The sequence below is a fragment of the Aulostomus chinensis genome, chromosome 2, assembly GCF_037954235.1.
Source record: "Aulostomus chinensis isolate RoL2024-O1b breed Wild chromosome 2, RoL_Achi_v1.0, whole genome shotgun sequence".
In the NCBI taxonomy this organism is placed as follows: Eukaryota; Metazoa; Chordata; class Actinopteri; order Syngnathiformes; family Aulostomidae; genus Aulostomus; species Aulostomus chinensis.
In genome coordinates, this window is record NC_141321.1 from 6,371,419 (window position 1) to 6,390,757 (window position 19,339).

The 19,339-nt window shown below is 47.0% G+C and overlaps 1 protein-coding gene across 1 annotated transcript in view; it reads right to left on the reverse strand.

The window, feature by feature from the left end:
* The window catches only part of c1qtnf4 (C1q and TNF related 4), a 31,250-nt gene extending 13,980 nt beyond the window's left edge, over nucleotides 1-17,270 (reverse strand). The window contains exon 1 of the mRNA XM_086224800.1: nucleotides 17,083-17,270. Coding sequence (XP_086080926.1) covers nucleotides 17,083-17,146 — 64 coding nt within the window. The 5' untranslated portion in view covers nucleotides 17,147-17,270. The remainder of the gene's footprint in view (nucleotides 1-17,082) is intronic.
* Nucleotides 17,271-19,339: the final 2,069 nt, after the last annotated feature.

Below are 19,339 nucleotides of genomic sequence, written 5' to 3' on the forward strand. Positions count from 1 at the left end.
ACCCGTGGGATTCAGCAGGGAGACGAACAACAGAGCAGCACAGAATAGCAAAGAGTTGAGCAGAATTAGTCCATGCGAGTTAAAAACACTACACTATGCCATGCATGTTTAAAAATCTGGCTAATTAGTGGCTTTCTTGATTTCTATGCAGTTCCCAAGTTAAAACGCAGTTCAAATGCTAGTTTTCGTGCCATTTTTCGATACTGGGTTGACCTTCAGAATTGACATCGACTGAGCGTGTAGCTGTGTATCAGTGGAGCGAGTGGAGTGGCAGGAGGCAGGAACAGAATCACAACCTACTAGATAGCCTTCACGGTGTGAGAGTTCCTGCCTAATCCAGCAGGTCAAAACCTTCATGAGCCCCCCATCCCAAACTGTCCCTCCTTTTCTTGACAGGGAAAATGTGCTTTAAGCCTGAACTATAGAGTTTAAGTTGGAACTAACTCTCATAGCTGTAAGGTGCAGGTACCTTGAAACCACATTACGCCACTGTTACAGCTGGTAAAATGTAAAAATACTGTAAAGCAGAGTAATCCAAAACAATCCTGCAACCCCTGCGGGGGTCCACCAGATTGAGAACCACCATCTGAGTTATCAGCAAAAAATATCTGGTCCATGTTCTGCAAAGGTTCTAAAGATACACTCAAGTCTTGGAGGAAACTTTCAGGATGAGCTGTAACCAAACTTGTGGTCTATGACGTACAGGAAGTGTTTTACCATTTTACAATCAGCCATATTTATACTGGCTGTCAGGTGTGGGCTCCTGTCCTGGCCCTATACTGGACTGCCTGCTGGACAAGCGTGTCAGGCCCAGTGGGGAGCAGCAGCAGGCCATTAAATGCGCTCTGATGAGTGATAGCCAGGGAAGGTCCTGCGGTGCTGGATCAGACTCTTATGGAGAGTGAAGGGAGGCGTCGCTGCCCTCTCCACTCCGCCATGCTGCACCCTGCTGAGAGGACCAGTAGACGTTCCCTCAGCTCTACACGCTGTTGGGACAGCATCCTTCCCCTCCCTCTGGCGCTCCGACTGAACAGGAAGGTAACCCCTCATCATGGGTCAACAGGCAGGTTTGGAAAGCCTGCTGCGTGCACGCTGCTGTGCAGGTGTATGACTCTTGGCTTGCTCTTCCAAACTTTAATTTGGTTTTCTGCCAGTTTCATGGATGAGCCAGGCAACGCTTGTATCATGACAGTGTTTTGAGTCAGCTTTCCGTCACAGCAGAATGGCTTAAAACAGAGCAGCACAGACTTTCGACTTCCCTTAAAGTAACACACACTATCCTGACAGTTGAGGGGTTGCATACCTCGGTGGCCCCGATCCTGGCGGGGTAACGAGGCGAGCGGGTCTCCAGTGAGTCATCACAGTCTGCACGGTTTGGTGAATCACCATTGGCTGCTGATGCCACCGCTGATGGGCTCACACAAGCAGGGACACTCCACAAAGAGATTTTAGTGATCTGTGAAACTCTCCTCTGTAAGGTGACGAGAGCCCCCCCCCCCCCAAGCAGGGTGATCGCCTCAGCTATCGAACCTCTGATCTGATGATGTGATCCCTAATCTACAGACCATCTGTGGCTGTGAATACAACAGTGTTTGACATTCAGAGCCAGTCTCACTCTGAAAGGTTTGATGTGCCCTTCCAAGATAACGACAGGGTCATGGGGGGAGGTCTTATTTGTGTTTTCCAGCTGACACAAGGCTGCTGGCTGAACCTCTTTTGTCTCCCAAAGGTCAACCTTTCAAGATCTGCTGTATTTTTAGATCGACCTTCATGCATTTTTGAAATTGCAAAACCCGGCGTCTCGTGGACGGAGGGATCATTCCTGCCTCGCGCTTTAGTTTCAGAGTGACAACGATGAAAACACTGCAGCATCCTCAGATATCAGCCCTGACAACCTGCCCTCAGCTGGCTGAGCATCGCCAGGTTCATTACTTTACAGGGTCACTCTTAATTCAAATCTTTATCACCCTCACCATCAAATTAAGCACAACCTTGTGTGCCGCCTCTCTCTGGTTGCAGCTCTGCCACGTGTCTAAAAATAGAGATCTGTGGCCAATCGATTACTGATGATTGAAGCAAAGAGGGCAGGAGGAGTGAAAGGAAATGGAGGTGGAGGGTCGATGCGGCGGGAAGGACGACCAGGAGATCTACTGTATTCTACACCTTATTCCTGTTTTTCATTGTTTCCCAGTTTCTACTGTCTTCAGGCTTTAACTGCTCATATCGCAGGTGTCATCTAGGTGGCGTGAGAATAAACGACAATGTCTGGTAACTGAAGACACCAGCTCGAGGGCATGATAGAAGCTTCTAATGACGCAGAAATGTGAGTATCACAACGAGGGCCAAGCAAACCTGATGATGTCCGTCTATCGTGAGAAAAACAGAGGGGGTTGTGTTGTGGATGACTGGTAGTCTCCCCCTAATCACACATTTTTTTAATCCTGTCTTTTTCTTTGTTTCTTGCACCACATTTCATCCATGCTTGTGGTTGTCACCATGACAACCAAAATCATCCAGCCTTCCTGGAAAACTTTGACCCAGAAGTTGTTTTTGTGTCTAGCCAGACTCAGACTTGCTCTGGATCATAAGAAGAGTAATAATTACATGTGGAATAATCAGAGACCAAACCGATCACAGCAGAGTTCTAACTGCTCTGTAACGGTCATCTGGACGTAACTGCAGACATTTACCTTTTGGCTGCCGAGGTCCCAGCAATGCAGCAGGCTAAACAGGACAGTAACCACGGCCTCGTCTGAGAGAACAGTGCCAATCTAGAGCCAAAATCCAACAGTGTTGTGTCTATGGAGACTAAAGACTTAGATATGACATGATAAATGCAGTTAAAAGTGTTGTGCTATTCATACACTGTCCCATGAGAACCTGTCGCTCTGTGCATCTCCACTGTGAGGGCTGGAGGCAAACAGGTATTTTTAAATGGGGTAAAAAAACAAAAACAGAAGTGTTCTAAAAATATTGGCATCAGTCCCCACAACCACATGGATCGATTTCTTGTGTGAAGTCGTGTTGAAGCCACTGCAGAGTCAGTACCGGAGCAGCTCAGTGTGGTCAGAGAATGAATGCATCTTTGTTCCTCTGATACCCCCCCCCCCCCCCCCATGCATGCACAAAAAAATTCTCTTTCAGCCGCTCTGTCTCTTATTAGATCAAAGCCACACAGAACTATTCTTCAATTGTCGAGGCGAGCACGCTGCCTGCTTTCACTCAGGCCACAATAACAAAGGAGCAATTACTGCATGTATACAAGGCTGCGCGCGTGCGCACACACACACACACACACACACACACACACACACACACACACACAATTTTTTATGCTTCCCCATTTAAATACATCAGTGTCCTTCCATCTGGGCTGGACTCAACCTTTGTGTGCGAAACCCTCTGTTTGAGCCCCTGCAGAAACATGCACCTCTGACAGCAGACCCGTAAGTAAAAGCCTGATTTTAAAATTGAGTATGAAAGTAATTTGTGTCCACACAAGCATTTCCAGGTGGTTTCCGATGAATGTTGGCCCACAGAGAAACACCTGGACCAAACCGAGCCACTCAGTCTTCAGTCCCCTACTGCTAAAGGTCTACACGGAGCTTTGGTGGCACCTCCCATGACACCAGACTGAGGGGTGTGAGGCCGACAGCAGACTGACTGTTCCATTATTCACTGTCTGTTCTCTGTGTGCTGCAGGTATCCAAGTTTTCTTCACCACATGGAGCATCAACAACAGCCCCTGAGCCCACCAGGTAAATGCAACTGACACACTGAAGCTGGTTTTGAGAAAGATTTGAAACGTACGATAGTGGGCCAGCTAGGTTCTGCTCCATAGCTCTGGAGGGGCGTGTGGCTACGCTAGACAACAATATCACAGGCTACAAACTAAAAAATTAATATTGAGTCGTGTACATTTGAGAAGACGATGTCAGACTCCGTAGTGTCTCTGGACCCCTGCCTAATCAGACCAGCGACGCATGTCGTCGTTCAACCGCTGGCTGTCGAGGTGGCGTCCAGCAAACCAAGTGGGCTTCATAGATCATTGACCTGGTCTGATTAGGAGGGACGGCATCCATCCCACATTGGACGGAGCTGCTCTCATTTCCAGAAATATGGCCCAGTTTATAATAGAACTGTTGTGCCAACTCAACCAGATCCAGAGATTCAGTCCGAGATGTGACAATTAATCCACCTGAAGGAAAGGCTTTCAGCCTGTGAGGCCTAGCATCCCTTTCTGAAGCCTGCCTTTGAGTTATCACGTTCTTGAACAAAGGGTCATAAAAAGGGTGGTCATCTTTGGCCACTGACCCCCCCCAGAACTCGTGCCCCCGCTTGACCAGAAGTTCACCAGCTAGCCTCGGCTAACTAGCCTAGCTGCTAGCCCCACTGCGACGCTAACTGGTTGCTAGACAACCAGACTCCTCCTCCCCTCCTCTCTCTCTTCCACACACACACACACACACACACACACACACACACACACACACATTGTCACTTGTGTCTTTTGGTTAGATAACCGTTATACCAACGTGTTGCTGATTGATGGATGCACTGTGTCAATAAACCCATTTTATTATCAGAGAGAAGTCGTAGTGGCTTTGTGTACCAACTTGTGGTCACGTGTCTCAGCAACAGCAGCGCTGTGATCTCCTCCAACATCAGAGCTGTCCCAGGTAGTTGATGTCACAGGATATTGACTGTTAGTGGATCAACTCTGTTAGAGACTGGTAAATGTTACAAGTTTGGTCGTAGTTTAGTTTCCCTGAACTCATCAGGGTGGTGCCCCGAATAGTTAATATTTAATATTAATTAGTAACTTATTTAATAATCGATAATTATATCCATAATTATTGATTATCATTATTTTTGACCAATTCGCTCTTCAGCGCACAACAGAACCAAAATCCTGACAACCCAGAGTTCAGACCAGGAAGCAGAGCTGCCGTCTTACACGCTTCTCTGCACTTTCTCTGTGCTCCACCTTCCTGCTGGTAAAGGAAGGTTCTGGTGGCTGCTGTTGCAGGATGTGCTGCTGATGGAGAATTGTTGGGTGGAGGTTCATTGAAGGAGGGAGGTGCTGGACCTGCTCTACCTGTTAAGTGTCATTAGAGTTTTGTTGTGATTTGGCGTTATAGAAATAAAATTGACTTGACTTGACTTGACTACTGTTATAGTCATTTGAAATTTTCATGGAGGTTAAAATTGGAAATTACCACATGATAATGATCATGTGACTTCCCTGATGGCAAAAATCACATGGCCCATTTCCTCCTTTTCACCTTTGTTTGGTAGTTGCTCCGCCCTCTCTACTGCTCTGGCTAGCATGGTGCACCATTGCGTGTTTCCTGTCACGCATAGCCTGGTTGGCCTTATGTCTTCCCCTGCTGGGGAGGAGTTTCATTCATGGGGCGCAGTACATGGGAGGATCGCACAACTCCCTCCAAGTTTCCCTCCCCCCTGAACAGCCTCCCCAACTGACAAGAGGAGGGGCGAGTGCAGCGACCACATCCCATACCCTCATCTGGAATCTCATAGTCAGACACATCTGGCTGTGTAAAAATGGCCAACCAGGCCGGAGGCATCAGCGACCCTGTGTTGGATGTTGGGTGGAAACCCTGCATTAGTGGGCGCCCAACGCTGCCGAACCCTTGACTACCATTTTGTATTTAATGTAACATTCAATGGAAGATGGACTACGAGACCAAAACCAACAAAAGGGTTGGTACTCTGCTGAGTGCCTTCATCCCCCCTCCTGTTAGAATTTCAGAGATATTCTATCATGACTAAAGACTACATCTGAACAGCGACTGGGGTAAACCGACACACCGTGAGTGAGTACACAGTGGGACACACATGCTCCAGAGCTATTCTAATCTCCAAGCCTACAAACCAGTGTGTGCTTTACCTGCTTCTCTCAGGGCGTTGAATTACAGTCTGCAACTCAAAAATCTCCTGGGACTCAACAGAAAAAAAGCACACAGTTCTTTCTTTCTGTCCCTTCCCCCAGTCAACTGGATGAGAACTAAGTGAATCCTGCTCCCACCTGCTTGGGTTTTCAGCAGATATCCCAGCTGCAGGAGCAGTTTGAAGGTTTTCATCATGATCAATAAGCACTTCTCTGTTTTCCATCGAGGCTGGAGGGCGTGACTGATGTTCTGAAGCTGCCTCAGTTACCCTCCTACATGCTGGGGGGTTGAAATCAAAGCATGGAGCTTCTGAGGGAGCCTGGATGTAAAAGTTCACACCTCTGACTGGAAGTCAATATCAAACCGTGCACTTGGTGTGTGGATGGACATCAAAGTGCTCAGAGTGGCGGTTTGATTGTGTCCGTTATCAGCATGTATGGTCTGAGGTGTGGAAGTGTGGAAACACAGGTTGGCCCTGAACCATCAAACGTGAAGCTCTCTGGTTTGATGCATGTTACAGAGCAACATCTCAACAGCACCTTTCACTGCACAGTCAATATAATCAGGCAGACAGAGACCCAGAGGAGTCTGGACATGTGAACGCCTGGCATCAGAATCTGGGTCTCAAAGTCTATATTTATCAATACTTAAAGTGTTTACTCTGTGAAGCTCTGAAACCAGGTCTTGTGATCCACAATAGAAGAATAAAATGTGTCAGGGATTGAACAGACGCTTCCCAGTCAGCAGGGGCATTTCCAGTTAACTGCTGAGCGAATTGTAAGCATCCCGTGGATACGTTGCACGAAAGGAAATGTGCATTGGTGGTAGTTCCATCAGTTGGTCCAGAGTGGAATAAGTGGGCTACGTACGACTGCCAGACGATGTGTGTCTGTAAACACCAGAGTGCAGGAAATCTAGAGAGAGTCTTGAGGAAGTGCTCTGGTTGCCTCCGTTATTGGACAAGTTGCTGCTATACAAAGACAAAGTACAGGAACATACCTGAAGATGATAGAGCCGGAACAGCTGGTCAGATAAAGTTTGGCTTGCATTTGAAAAAAAGGGATTCCTCCTCGTGGCGGCCCGGTGGAGCAGCGGTCCTCACTGTGGCCCCCCAGCAAGAAGGTTGTGGGTGGAGCCCCGTCTGCAGCACAGGGTCTTTCTGGGTGAGTCTCCATGTTCTCCCTGTTCTTGCTGGCTTCTCTCTGGTACTCCAGCTTCCTCCACAGTCCAAAGACATCAAGAGGGACCAGGTTAATCCAGACTCTAAATTGACCGTAGGCGTGGCTGGGAGAGCCAATGGTTGTCTGTCTCTATGTGTTGGCCCTGCCATGGACTGGTGACCTGTCCAGGGGGAAGGCTGCTGGGATAGGCTCCAGCCTCCATCAAGAGGATAAACTGTATATGACAATGGATGGATTAATGAAAAAAATGTTGATGGTGCACATTCCAAATCAGTTAACCAGCAATGACCCTGTTGAAGCGCAGATATAAATTTAAGACAATTAAAGAAAAAGTGACAACTTCCTAAGCTGACACAGCCTTACATTCGTCTCCTTATCTGTCCAGAAATGTGATTTCTCCCACCATCATGACACCTTCTAAAGATCTCTTTGGAAACGAAGGAACAAACGGATTAGGGGCGTTTTAAGGCTTCAGTGGGACACAAACTAAATGAACTGTTTCTTGTATCAGGTAAATATCCTGAGAGTCTCCTGGTTATCTGGAGTGAACTGTGGTGTTGGGATTAGCTGCAGTCTAGTGTATCAAGAACCTATTTTAAGCAAAGTCTGTAACATTCTGGAGGTGTGTGTCCAGGACGGTGGTTGACACCAGCATTACAGCACAGATGCTGCCTAACTCACCACTGACTACCTTTGTACAACTGCTAAATAGTGCTGGTGAAGTGTTTAGGCTTTTCCATTGTTTTTATCTGTTCCTATTGTGTTAAATACCCCCAATTTACACACATAGTTGCAGGACCATCTGCTAAAACAGGGATATGTTGCGTGGAATAGTGGACGATCACTGTATTACAAGCTTTATCTTTTGCAGTATAACTTGCATATTTCACTGTTGCACCACTATGAGGCCCAGTGGTGACAGTCGGTGTGTGATTGTAGGTGTGAAGTAGCAGGTAACAGAATTAAAGAGATGAGGTTGGAGCTGCATCTGCTAGCCAAACATATAACTGATCAGTTACATAATTTGATATAATCAATAATTTACTGGAACTTAGACTTTGGTCCTTTTAGGCGTAATATAATACTGACATGTCCTAGGTAGAAATACGCTGTTCTCTCTTCAGACATTATCGTTCCAGCAGAGTAAAGAGGACTGACAGAGGGCAACAGCACATGGTGCCACATCAGTCACCTAAAGCCCAATACCAGTCAGACTAATGAGCTCATGTTGGACGACCAGAGGACAGCTCTTTCCTGGTTGTTATTTGGGGGGGGGGGGGGGGTGAATTCCTACAGGTACAGCTCAGAGAAAGTATGGCTAACGAAGCAGTAAACGCCTCTTCAGGAAGTAACAGATAGGATTGGTCTTTCACACATGATGCTGATCAATCTGAATTTCCTCAGGAAGAATCTTTTTGTCTTGTCAGCACAGGCACTGCTCTGGTGGCTGACAGCCTGGCTCAGAGGTCAAGCTGAAACGTGGCTGCGCAGCATCCAGAGCGAAGTCTTCCTCTACAATGCAAGCCAGCAGAAGTCAGTTTACCTTTCATGTTTGCTTGAAATACAAGTGGCTCCAAAATGCTTTTCTTTTCTTTGGCTGACTTTAACATCTGGTGGACTACAAGCTGAAATACCCCTGCTTTAATAAATCAACCGTATGCTCATCTTCCTGGGAGGTGGGTGCCATTAGAGACTTTTACAGCCGCTGGTGGTGAAATCAGAAAGGGGGAGGAGCTGCAGTGTGAGAAGGGGAGACCTGTTGTCTCCTGCAGGTAGCGAGGTGGGGAATTAGTTTAAGGTGAGCTTCCTTCTTCTGACCAGCGTGATTGGCTCACTGTTGTTTGCTCATCTTGCATCTGAGCATCACATGACCTTCAAGCTCAGGCCAGTTCCAGTTCAGCTGAGTGGCATTTCAGTGCCTGGGACTAAAGCTTGGTTTATGCTTCTGCATCGCGGCAATGGTGTAGTGACAGTGTAGCGACGGCGTAGACCCATGATGAGAGAAACGAGACGAAACCCAAATTCTGTCTTGCCCTGATGGTTTCACGAACCCACACTCTTTTCTCCTCTTTGCTGCTGCTTGCCTCCACGACAGAAAAACTACAGCTGGGACTTTCCTCTGTACATGAGAAAGGTAAATGTTGCATCCAGCATACAGCAGGCCAGTGGAGCAGATGGAAAAACTACTAGCTGGGATCCATTTGGTCACCTAGCAACTGGCATCGAGATGGAGGTGACTTGCATGCTGTGCCATAGTCTTTGTGTTGCCCTACGCTGTACCTGGCGGCGTGCATGGAAAACATTGTGTCCTATTTAAAAAATTGGCCTTAAAATCTTTGTGTTGTTATCCATCCGCCCTCTGCTCCCACAGAGCTGCCTGTACACTAACGGCGTGCTGCAGTGCATCATGGCGAGCATGTCTGCTGGAGCTGGTGTTCAGTTCAATCTCTAAAGAAACAAAATGCAAAATGCAAAGGAAAAATACAAGTCATAAACTTCATAGGAAGTTCTTTGTTGTGTGTTTTTTCTTATTGAATCAATGTTGCGACTTGATGACGGAGGGATGAAGATACGGTCCATGCCCTGATTCTTTGGGTGAAACTGTGCTGTGTGTAACCCTAACCCTAACCAAGCAGCCCGATGCAGCAGATCACCTCACGTTGAGACTTGACTTGGACCTGAGCTCAAAGAGCATCTGATACCCATGCTGCTCTGTTGTGGCTCATCCAAACACTGTTTGAGATTCATCTTGTGATGTATTAACTGAAGAGGAGCTGATACTCTGGTTGCCAGTGGAGTGCGTGGCATCTCTCAGCCTCCTACAGTACCCGGGGTCAAAGGGCTCATTTAAAGGCTCACAACTCCTGGAGGAACATTCTTAGAACCCAACTTTAACATACAACCAAACCTCTGAAAATATGAGGGACACGTTAAGTTCCTCCAGCGACATTCCAAACATCTCTAGCTGGACCATGTTCTGTGTTCTGGACTCCTCAGGACTCTTCAGAGACTAATATAGCTGAACCACTAAAGAGAACACATCAACATAGAACATCCAGGATGACACACAACAAACAGCTACAAACTTTTCTGTGCAACTTTTTGGTTTACTGATCATGAGTCAAGCTATAAAGTGGGTTTCACCTTGTCATGTTTTCAGTTTCCCTCCAGGTGCAATTTTTTTTAAAAACAATCTATTAGCATCACCTCCTGCATCACTTCTTCAAGACTTCAGAAAACAGAAAGAGCCGGCTACATATATTTAGCTTGAAGCTTATAACTTCTGGTTTTGTGCTCATTCACTGTAGCATTGAGCTGGACAGATTATTGTTCAACTGGCGTTTGCTCAGTTCAGAGTGTTTGTGGAGTTTAACGGGAGTTTTGCTGTAGTTAGCCATCAGTCTCCATTAGCACTGAGCTAAATATATGTGGCTGGCTCAGTCACAAAATGTCACGAGAAAGGAAAAATGTCTTTGAGAGGTCACGACAGCTATTAGTTGAAACTTGAAAGAAAAAAATACAGCTTCAGGGTGAAGTATCACTTAAGCTCCTGTCAGGGATCTTGAGCAGGAACAAACTCAGCTCAAAAACCCTGCAGCCCTTCTGGATCTGGGCCAGCGCAGCTTCCCCCATGACAGCAGTGCAGCAGAGAGGCTGCTCTGCTCTGCTGGGGACGTCATGGTAATAAGACAGCCAAACATGTCCTTCCCACACAGGCAGGGGAATGTCACCATTACCCTCAAAATAATCAACTCATTAAAAAAATGCTAATTTAAAATAACACAGCTTTGGACAATTAATATTATCTGCCAGTTGTTTATTATTCAGGGAAATCTGGTGCTGTTGTCAGGTAACCAGGGCAATAAAACTCACAGAGACAACAAGGGGTGTGATGATTGGCTTTGGCTGTAGGTTATAATCTTTGGAAGTACCTGGTTCACTACCTTTAAAAATAAACTTGTGGTAAATTATACTATCAAATTGCAACACCTGAGAATTACAATACAAACTGAATCAAACGTGAATATCATGGTGCTATCAAATGGACTCATCCTCCCAGTCATATCGCCCAATGCACTGCCCTTGACTTCTGACTGCAAAGAACTAATCAGTTTATCTGCTTGTTCAAGGAGACCCAGGAACTCTAAAAATGCTCGCGGTCCGTTGTTGCCCATAAACCATGCAGGCAGCTGCTTCTTTATGTGTCCGAGGAAGAAGATGGAGGATCTGCGGTCGCTGTAGCTCAGCTTCCACTCAGCTTCCACTCAGCTTCCACTCAGCTTCCACTCAGCCTCCACTCACCACTTTAATCTGGCATCTTGTCTTTCCTTGTTTCATGCCTTTTATTTCAGTCTTAGATTGTTTTTAGATATATGTCTTGGACTGCCTTAGGAGCAGCCCAGCTTGAGTTCAACGGTCAAAATGTGTCCAGTCCTCCAGGTCATGGTAACTCCAAGTGCAGCACCTGCAGTGTAAGAGAGGTGATATCCTGAGTGTAACATGCTTGTCACTGTTGTTGACTTGGTATCAGAAGCAGGCCATCATGATCAATATCCAACCATCATCAGCCGGTCCTCGTTAACAAACCAATACTTGAACTACACTCATCATTCCCCCTCCACCAGTTCCTCACTTCAGCTGCAGCTAGAACCGTTTCGCTCAACACCACCCGTCCTCCGTCTGCGTGGCTAGCTCACCCACGGAGGAGGAAGCTGCCATTCATCCTGGTTCCCTTCAGCTACACCAGCTACTGCCTGACTGTCCTTCTGAGCTGAACTCAGAGACACAAGAAAGTCACTAATAACAATAGCAGATGGATCATGGGTGGGTGACACCATACTTCACCAGTGAGAGAAATACTAATTACATTCTCTGCTAAATGTGAAATGTGGAACGTTGTTCTCTGTCGGAACTTGGCGTCCATCCATGACGGCTTGTAGATAACTTCATCTTCAGCTAAAGCACCAGAACCAGCAGAGATGGTGCTTTAGCTGGTCCACCATACAAAGGTATCAAAACAGGATTACATGTCGCATGTGCCGAAGAGAAAATAGCTGTGCAGGTGATGTGGGCATGCTATCATCCACCCTGGAGCTCTCCAGCCTCCTGCTCCATCCGCTCTACCCTTTACAGGAGAACAAAGAAGAGGGAGGCTGGCTAACAAGGCCCCCTGCCCCCACGTCTCTGGAGCAAGAGAGGATGCAGCGACCTGCTCACTTAGGAATGATGCTGAAGATTCTGGGGTGCTGCGCGCTGACGACCCCCCCCCCCCCCGTCACTTATCAGCTGCTTCTCCAACTGTGGATGCAGGACCAGTCTTTGGACTGCAAAGAAGATGATGCACCATTTATCACCCATCCATCCATCCATCCATCCATCCATCATCCACCCATTCCTCCATCCACCCATCCACCCAGCCATCCATCCATCCCTCCATCCATCATCCATTCATCCCTCCATCCATCCAACCACCCATCCATCCATCCATCCATCATCCACCCATCCCTCCATCCGTCCATCAACCCATCCATCCATCCATCCATCCCTCCATCCATCATCCACTCATCCCTCCATCCATCCCTCCATGTTCTCCCTCTCCTCCTGTTCAGGGTGGTGGGGGTGGAGCCTATCCCAGCAGCCTTCCCCCTGGACAGGTCACCAGTCCATGGCAGGGCCAACACATAGAGACAGACAACCATTGGCTCTCCCAGCCACGCCTACGGTCAATTTAGAGTCTGGATTAACCTGGTCCCTCTTGATGTCTTTGGACTGTGGAGGAAGCTGGAGTACCAGAGAGAACCCAGCAGGAACAGGGAGAACATGGAGACTCACCCAGAAAGACCCCGTGCTGCAGCCGGGGCTCCACCCACAACCTTCTTGCTGGGGGCCACAGTGAGGACCACTGCTCCACCGGGCTGGCCAAGATAAAGCACAAAGAAAGAAAGACTAGCCTTGACATATGAGGAAAGTTGTAGTACGAATCCAGACAACAAAAGGGAACCACTTCTCTGAGCTCTAATCCAACCTGTAAACATCGTCTTTCCTCCACCAAAGTCTGAGTACAAAGACAAACAGCCACATTTGCAGCAGCAAGACTCTCCTCTTCACCCTGTCAGCTCAGCTGACACGACGGCACCAAGGGGGGGGGGGGGGTGCAGTGACAAACAGATATGTGTCCTGTCAGGGGAACACGGCAGGACTTGGTCCACTGGTGACGGATGAGCCAGGCCGACGTGCTGCCTCTGCTCATAATGAGTGGGATTACAGGAGCAAACACACCGAGCAGGCCGACGGTGAGCTGGTTTGGATTGAAATGAGAGGAGAACAAAACAACAGCAGCAAGATGCCAACACGCATCAGAGAATCATCTTGAAGTCTCTTTGCGTGTTACTTGTCTGATTCTGTGTTTGTTTGCAGCACATTTCCTGGTGTGAAGGGTCTGCAACATCCAGCACACAAACCAGGCTTCTTTGTCGAGCCTCCATTTTACACTGATGCTCAGCGATACAGTGAGAAATGTCCCAGGAGGAGCAGAGGCTGTTTTATACTCTCATTTGAACTTGTTGATGTTGAACTGTTTCGATTTACAGGCTAATGCATGACATGTCCAGTTGAGGCACGAACCAGTTCTGAACAGCAAATCCACTGGGAAAGAGCCACAGATTATTTCACTCAAACTAAAACATCTGAGCAGGGTGTCGCTCTGATGTGAGGAGTCTGCCAATGCAGTGAGCAACAGTATTCCTTCAAACAATCTCACTGAGATCCTACTGTGTACTGATTCTGTCTTATATGAGGTGGAAGGACATTTTACACACACACACACACACACACACACACACACACACACACACGTGTATTTATTCACAAACATGGATGAGGTGGAGATGAGCTGAGCTGAACATGGATCCAGCCTGCGGTGCTCCCCAGCAGCATGCTAATATGTTGAACTGCTTTTATTTACATCGGTGATGTTTACAGTATAAACTGACTCCTAATTCTTTGTTTAATTTACATAAGGATTAATAACTTCCACTTGTAAAAACGCTGCCTGAAGGAGTCGGGACTCAATTCTCACCTCCATGCTGTCTTTCCTCTCCAGCAAATGCAGCAAATTCAGTCACACTTTGTCATTCTGCTGTGATAATCCTGAGAACTGTAGGAAAGAGACGGCAAAAATAGAAGTACGCCAACGCATCATCATGAAGTGCTGCACACCACAGGGTGATGACACATACACGACCCTCCGGTGGCTGGTTTGATGGGGTTCAACGTTCAGGTGAGGCCTTGCGGTGCAGGGTCCAGGATTCAGCTGAAAGGGTTTCTGGTGATTTTCCTGATGTTGCAGGAGGCAGATTAGCGCAGCAACAGAGGGATTATTAGATGATGACACCATGTTTGTCTCAGCAGTGTCAGCCACACCACCCTCATGTTTCCCAGTTCAGAGCTTTTGCCGTAATGTGTTGATTGCCGAGACTCTCGGTAAGCCAAACCTGGCGGACGCAGAAGCTCCGATAGTTTCAGCTCCCTTTTAGTTTGCAGTGCAGCAGCAGCTCACCTGCTCCGGCTGGGAAGAGGTTGTGGTGTCAGGATGGCTATGCTGCTCCTCCACCTGATGCCGACACCAGCAGCACAAACAGACGGAGCACCATGGACAACTCCTGTCCTGGCACCGTCCACACCTGCAGCCAGGGCCTGCTGGCTCACTGCTGGGGCTGTCAGGGAGACTCACTCTCTGATTAATGGTGTCATTAAGAATGATTGTATTGGATCAATGAAAAGTCAGGAGAAAAGAATGTGACATCACTCTTTACTTTATTCTTCCAAGTCACATTGTCTTTACTGGTTTCTATCTAAACGTTCATATTCTTTTACTTTGGCAGTTTCTAACCATCCATCTATTCTTGAGCTAAATGTAAACAAATAAAAATTGCTATTTTTTATAGAATTTTTAAAATGTTGAACCCTCTTTTTATGTTTTAATTCAAATATGCATATAAAAGCTGATGAAAGGAAATGTGCTTCCATGTACTCCTCAGGTTGTATTAGCCGTGTGCTGGCATGGGGCTGTGGCTGCAAAGGTGAGGGAAGAATCATGAACTGCACCATGAAAAAAACTTTTTGGGTTCGGGTTTAAGGGACTCTACTGAGAGCGAGCTCGCCTGTAGCCATTACACCCGCTGCTGTATACACAAGTTGTCCCTTTAATTAGAGTTAACACCACGCTAGACGCTGAAGTGGAACTAGTTAGTTTGGTTCATCTTAACTACTGTGGTGTATCATGCAAACCAATCTAGTTCCTGCTGCAGACGCCGAGGTTCTGAGTTCCTGGGTCCGATCAGTGAGCAGCACTGATCGAGGTTTTCTATTGTGTTGACTCTCACGCTACACAGCAGCAAAGAGGCTAACAGCTAAAATACTACCGTTACCAAACCCAAAGACATTGAAATATGACTCATGAGCTCAGACAAAGCGTTTTGATTCATGATAATCAGCCTGCAACCTCCACGAATGTGAAGTATAACAGAATAACTGGTAAACTCCAACATTGGTAAATAAACATGCACCCATCACACCGGCTCTGCTTTTAGAGCTGGTCTTCAGTGTGTTTTTTAAGGTTTCAATATGTGTGTGTCTGTGTGTGTGTGTGCGTCTGTGTGTGTGTGTGTAAGAGAGAGGGAGAGGGAGAGAGATGCAGCAGCAGCATGTGATGATTCTGTGATATTACATTAATTACATTCCAAGAGGGAAGTAATGTTTTCCACTGCCCATAAGTCACGATTCACAGAAATAAGACACGGTTGTCTTAAATGTTCAGGATCAACACTGCAGTGACAAATAAACCAAACAAACAGATGGACAGCAGGATGTTTGAGAAGTTTCTCAAGCTATTTTTGTACTTTCCACCAAGAAATTGGGTCACCAGTGGAATCACTGTAAAGCCCCCAGAACCGTATTCAATCCCTCCCAGGGGGTGAATGTAGGTGAAGCACTCCTCTACCTGCCAGTGAAATGTGTGTGTGTGTGTGTGTGTGTGTGTGTGTGTGTGTGTGTGTGTGTGTGTGTGTGTGATTATATGATGTAGATATTCCAAAATGTTTTTAATCCACCACCTTCAGTATGATGGGAGGATGTAGGTTCAGTCGTCTCTCCTCAGCAAAAGTTAGAGAAGGTGGAAGCAGCAGTATGCAGCCACACAAGCACACTCAGGTGCTGTAAATAACCCAGTGTGTGCCCTTAACAAATCCACACACACACACACACACACACACACACACACACACACACACATACACACACACACACAGAGTTGGATGATAAATCTGTAGCCCGCAGCAGGCGTGTGTTACACTGATGTGGATTAAGATAGTGTAGCTGCAGACAAAAGGAGCCCACCTCCTCGGCGTGGAAGCCCATTGCCGATAAGAGAGATATCATCACCGCAGCCTTTTTCACATCACAACCTCTCAAGTATCTCCACCACAGATCATGACAGATAGATTTCCACGCGTGCTCTTCAGAAAATGAACACAGGAAAGGTGCAGGTTGTCTTTTTGCCCTCATCTCAGATCACGATGGAGATGATTAACACTGGATGCATGCGAGTATTCCTCCCTCAGCCCCTGTAGGGGTATCGCCGTTTCAGAGCAGATAAATAATGCATGCTGCTCAAACGCGGCACGACTGCTGAACACACACAGGCGGTATAGCATGCAACACTGAACAATCCATCCATTTATACAACAAGAAACATTTTCAAACTGAAAAAAATGAAACTGGTGCCAGTGGATGAAGTATATGAGATAAAGAGAGCATTGTTGTCATGTTGATGTTTGTCCCTCGGGATGCAGGGTGATGCATCAGTGCTTGCGCTGCATGCCTGCACACTCCCAACTTGAGCTAAGTTCAGCGCAGCGCTCGCCCTGGTACCACACCATAATGTGCCAAAAGAGATGGTGGTCAACAAGAAGAAGAAAGAGTTGTCTCACCTGTGTGTATGTGTGTGTAGTATCTTCTGTCCTGGCGGTGTGTGTGCGTTAGTGTGTGAAGCATAGAGATGAAACTTGAGTCTCCTCAGCACTGTTTGGATAAACCTGCCCTCCCTCTCTCTCCTCCTCTCTCTCGACTCCCCCTCCTCTTTCTCTCTTTCTCAATCTGCTCTCACCCTCCTTGCTCTTTCGCTGTCACACATTGTTGTTTCCCTCCCTCCATCTCTCTCTCAGTCTGCTGCTATCTTTGAGGCTGCATCGAGCAACCCTGTTATTACAATCACCATGCACACACACACACACAAACACACACACACGTTAAAGGGTGATGAGCAGGTTGTGAAGGTGCAATGCGTAGCACTGCAGTGAAGCTGCTGCTGAGATGCCTTGTGAAATGATGCTCTGTTAGATGTGTGTGTATAAAGGAATGTGTAAGTTGTGTGTGTGTGTGTGTGTGTGTGTGTGTGTGTGTGTGCGGATAAATCGGATGGGAGGAGCAGCCGTACCATTGTAACCATTGTGCTTAGCTATGTGGTGACAGTGCTGCTGCCCCCCCCCCCCCCCCCGCTCTTTTCAGGGAGTCATTATCTCACCTCTGAGAGCAGAAGGGAGCAAATACCCGTAATGCCTTCAAATTGAAATTCATCCCACCCCTTCTCCCTTCATAATCGCATTTCAAATTCCACAGTCTGCTGCTCACTCTCACCAACGAGCACTTGACTAAACCTCTCCTGTGCTTTTGCTTCTCTTGGCCAGTTTGGCAGGCTGCCAGGCTCTGTTGCATCCCAGCATCCTGGAGGATTCACTGCAAACCGGCACGCGCTTTGTGTTTCGGCCAGTACAGAAATAGAGTTAAAGGAGTGGGCAGCACGGCCACGCAATGAGGCTAAACAAGTCTAATGGTGTGCTGGCAACACACGTCTGCTCCAACTGTGGAAGATAATGAAGTGAGAAGCCATCAGAGCTCTTCAGCTCACACATTTCTGGTAGAAACCCACTGGTCCCACTGAAATACTGAAAAAACTGAAACACCAACAAATCACTAACCCAGTAAACTTCCTCCTCCCTTGGTCACAAGTAAAACAACAAGGTGAACCTGGTGGTTGTTCAGAAAAGCCTGCTGAGAAGTGAAACAGCTGAACTAACGTTGTCGTAAATGGAGGTTCTGGTCAAAGTTGTGTTTCAACGAGAGATGCAACAATAGCAGTGGTTATCACTGTGGCCCCCCAGCAAGAAGGTTGTGGGTGGATGGATGGATGATGGATGGGAGATGGATGGATGGATGGATGGATGATTGATGAATGATAGATGGATGATGGATGGATGGATGGATGATGGATGGTAGATGGATGGATGGTAGATGGATGGATGGATGATGGATGGTAGATGGATGGATGGATGGATGATTGATGAATGATAGATGGATAGATAGATGGATGGATAAATAAATGGATGGATGATGGATGGATGGATAGATAGATGGATGATGGATGGATGGATAGATAGATGGATAATGGATGGATGATGGATGGATGGATGGATTGATGGATGATGGATGGATGGATAGTAGATGGATGGATGGATGATGGATGGATAGTTGATGGATGGATGGATGATGGATGGATGGATAGTAGATGGATGATGGATGGATGGATGGATGGATGGATGATGGATGGATAGTAGATGGATGGATGGATGATGGATGGATGATGGATGGATGGAGGGATAGTAGATGGATGATGGATGGATGATAGATGGATGGATGATGGATGGATGGATGGATGATGGATGGATGGATGGATGATGGATGGATGGTAGATGGATGGATGGATGATTGATGGATGACAGATGGATGGATGGATGGATGGATGGTGGATGGATGGATAGATAGATGGATGATGCATGGATGATGGATGGATGGATAGATAAATGGATGGATGGATGATGGATGCATGGTAGAAGGATGATGGATGATGGATGGATGGTAGATGGATGGATGGATGGATGGATGGTAGATGGAGGATGGATGGATGGATGGATGGCAGATGGATGATGGATGGATGGTAGATGGATGATGGATGGATGGATGGATGATGGATGGATGGTAGATGGATGATGGATGGATGATGGATGGATGGATGGATGGATGGTAAATGGTAAATGGACTCAATTTTATATAGCGCTTTTCTACCTTAGCAGCACTCCAAGCTCTTTCCAGTGTCGTCTCATTCACCCATTCACACACACACACTGATGG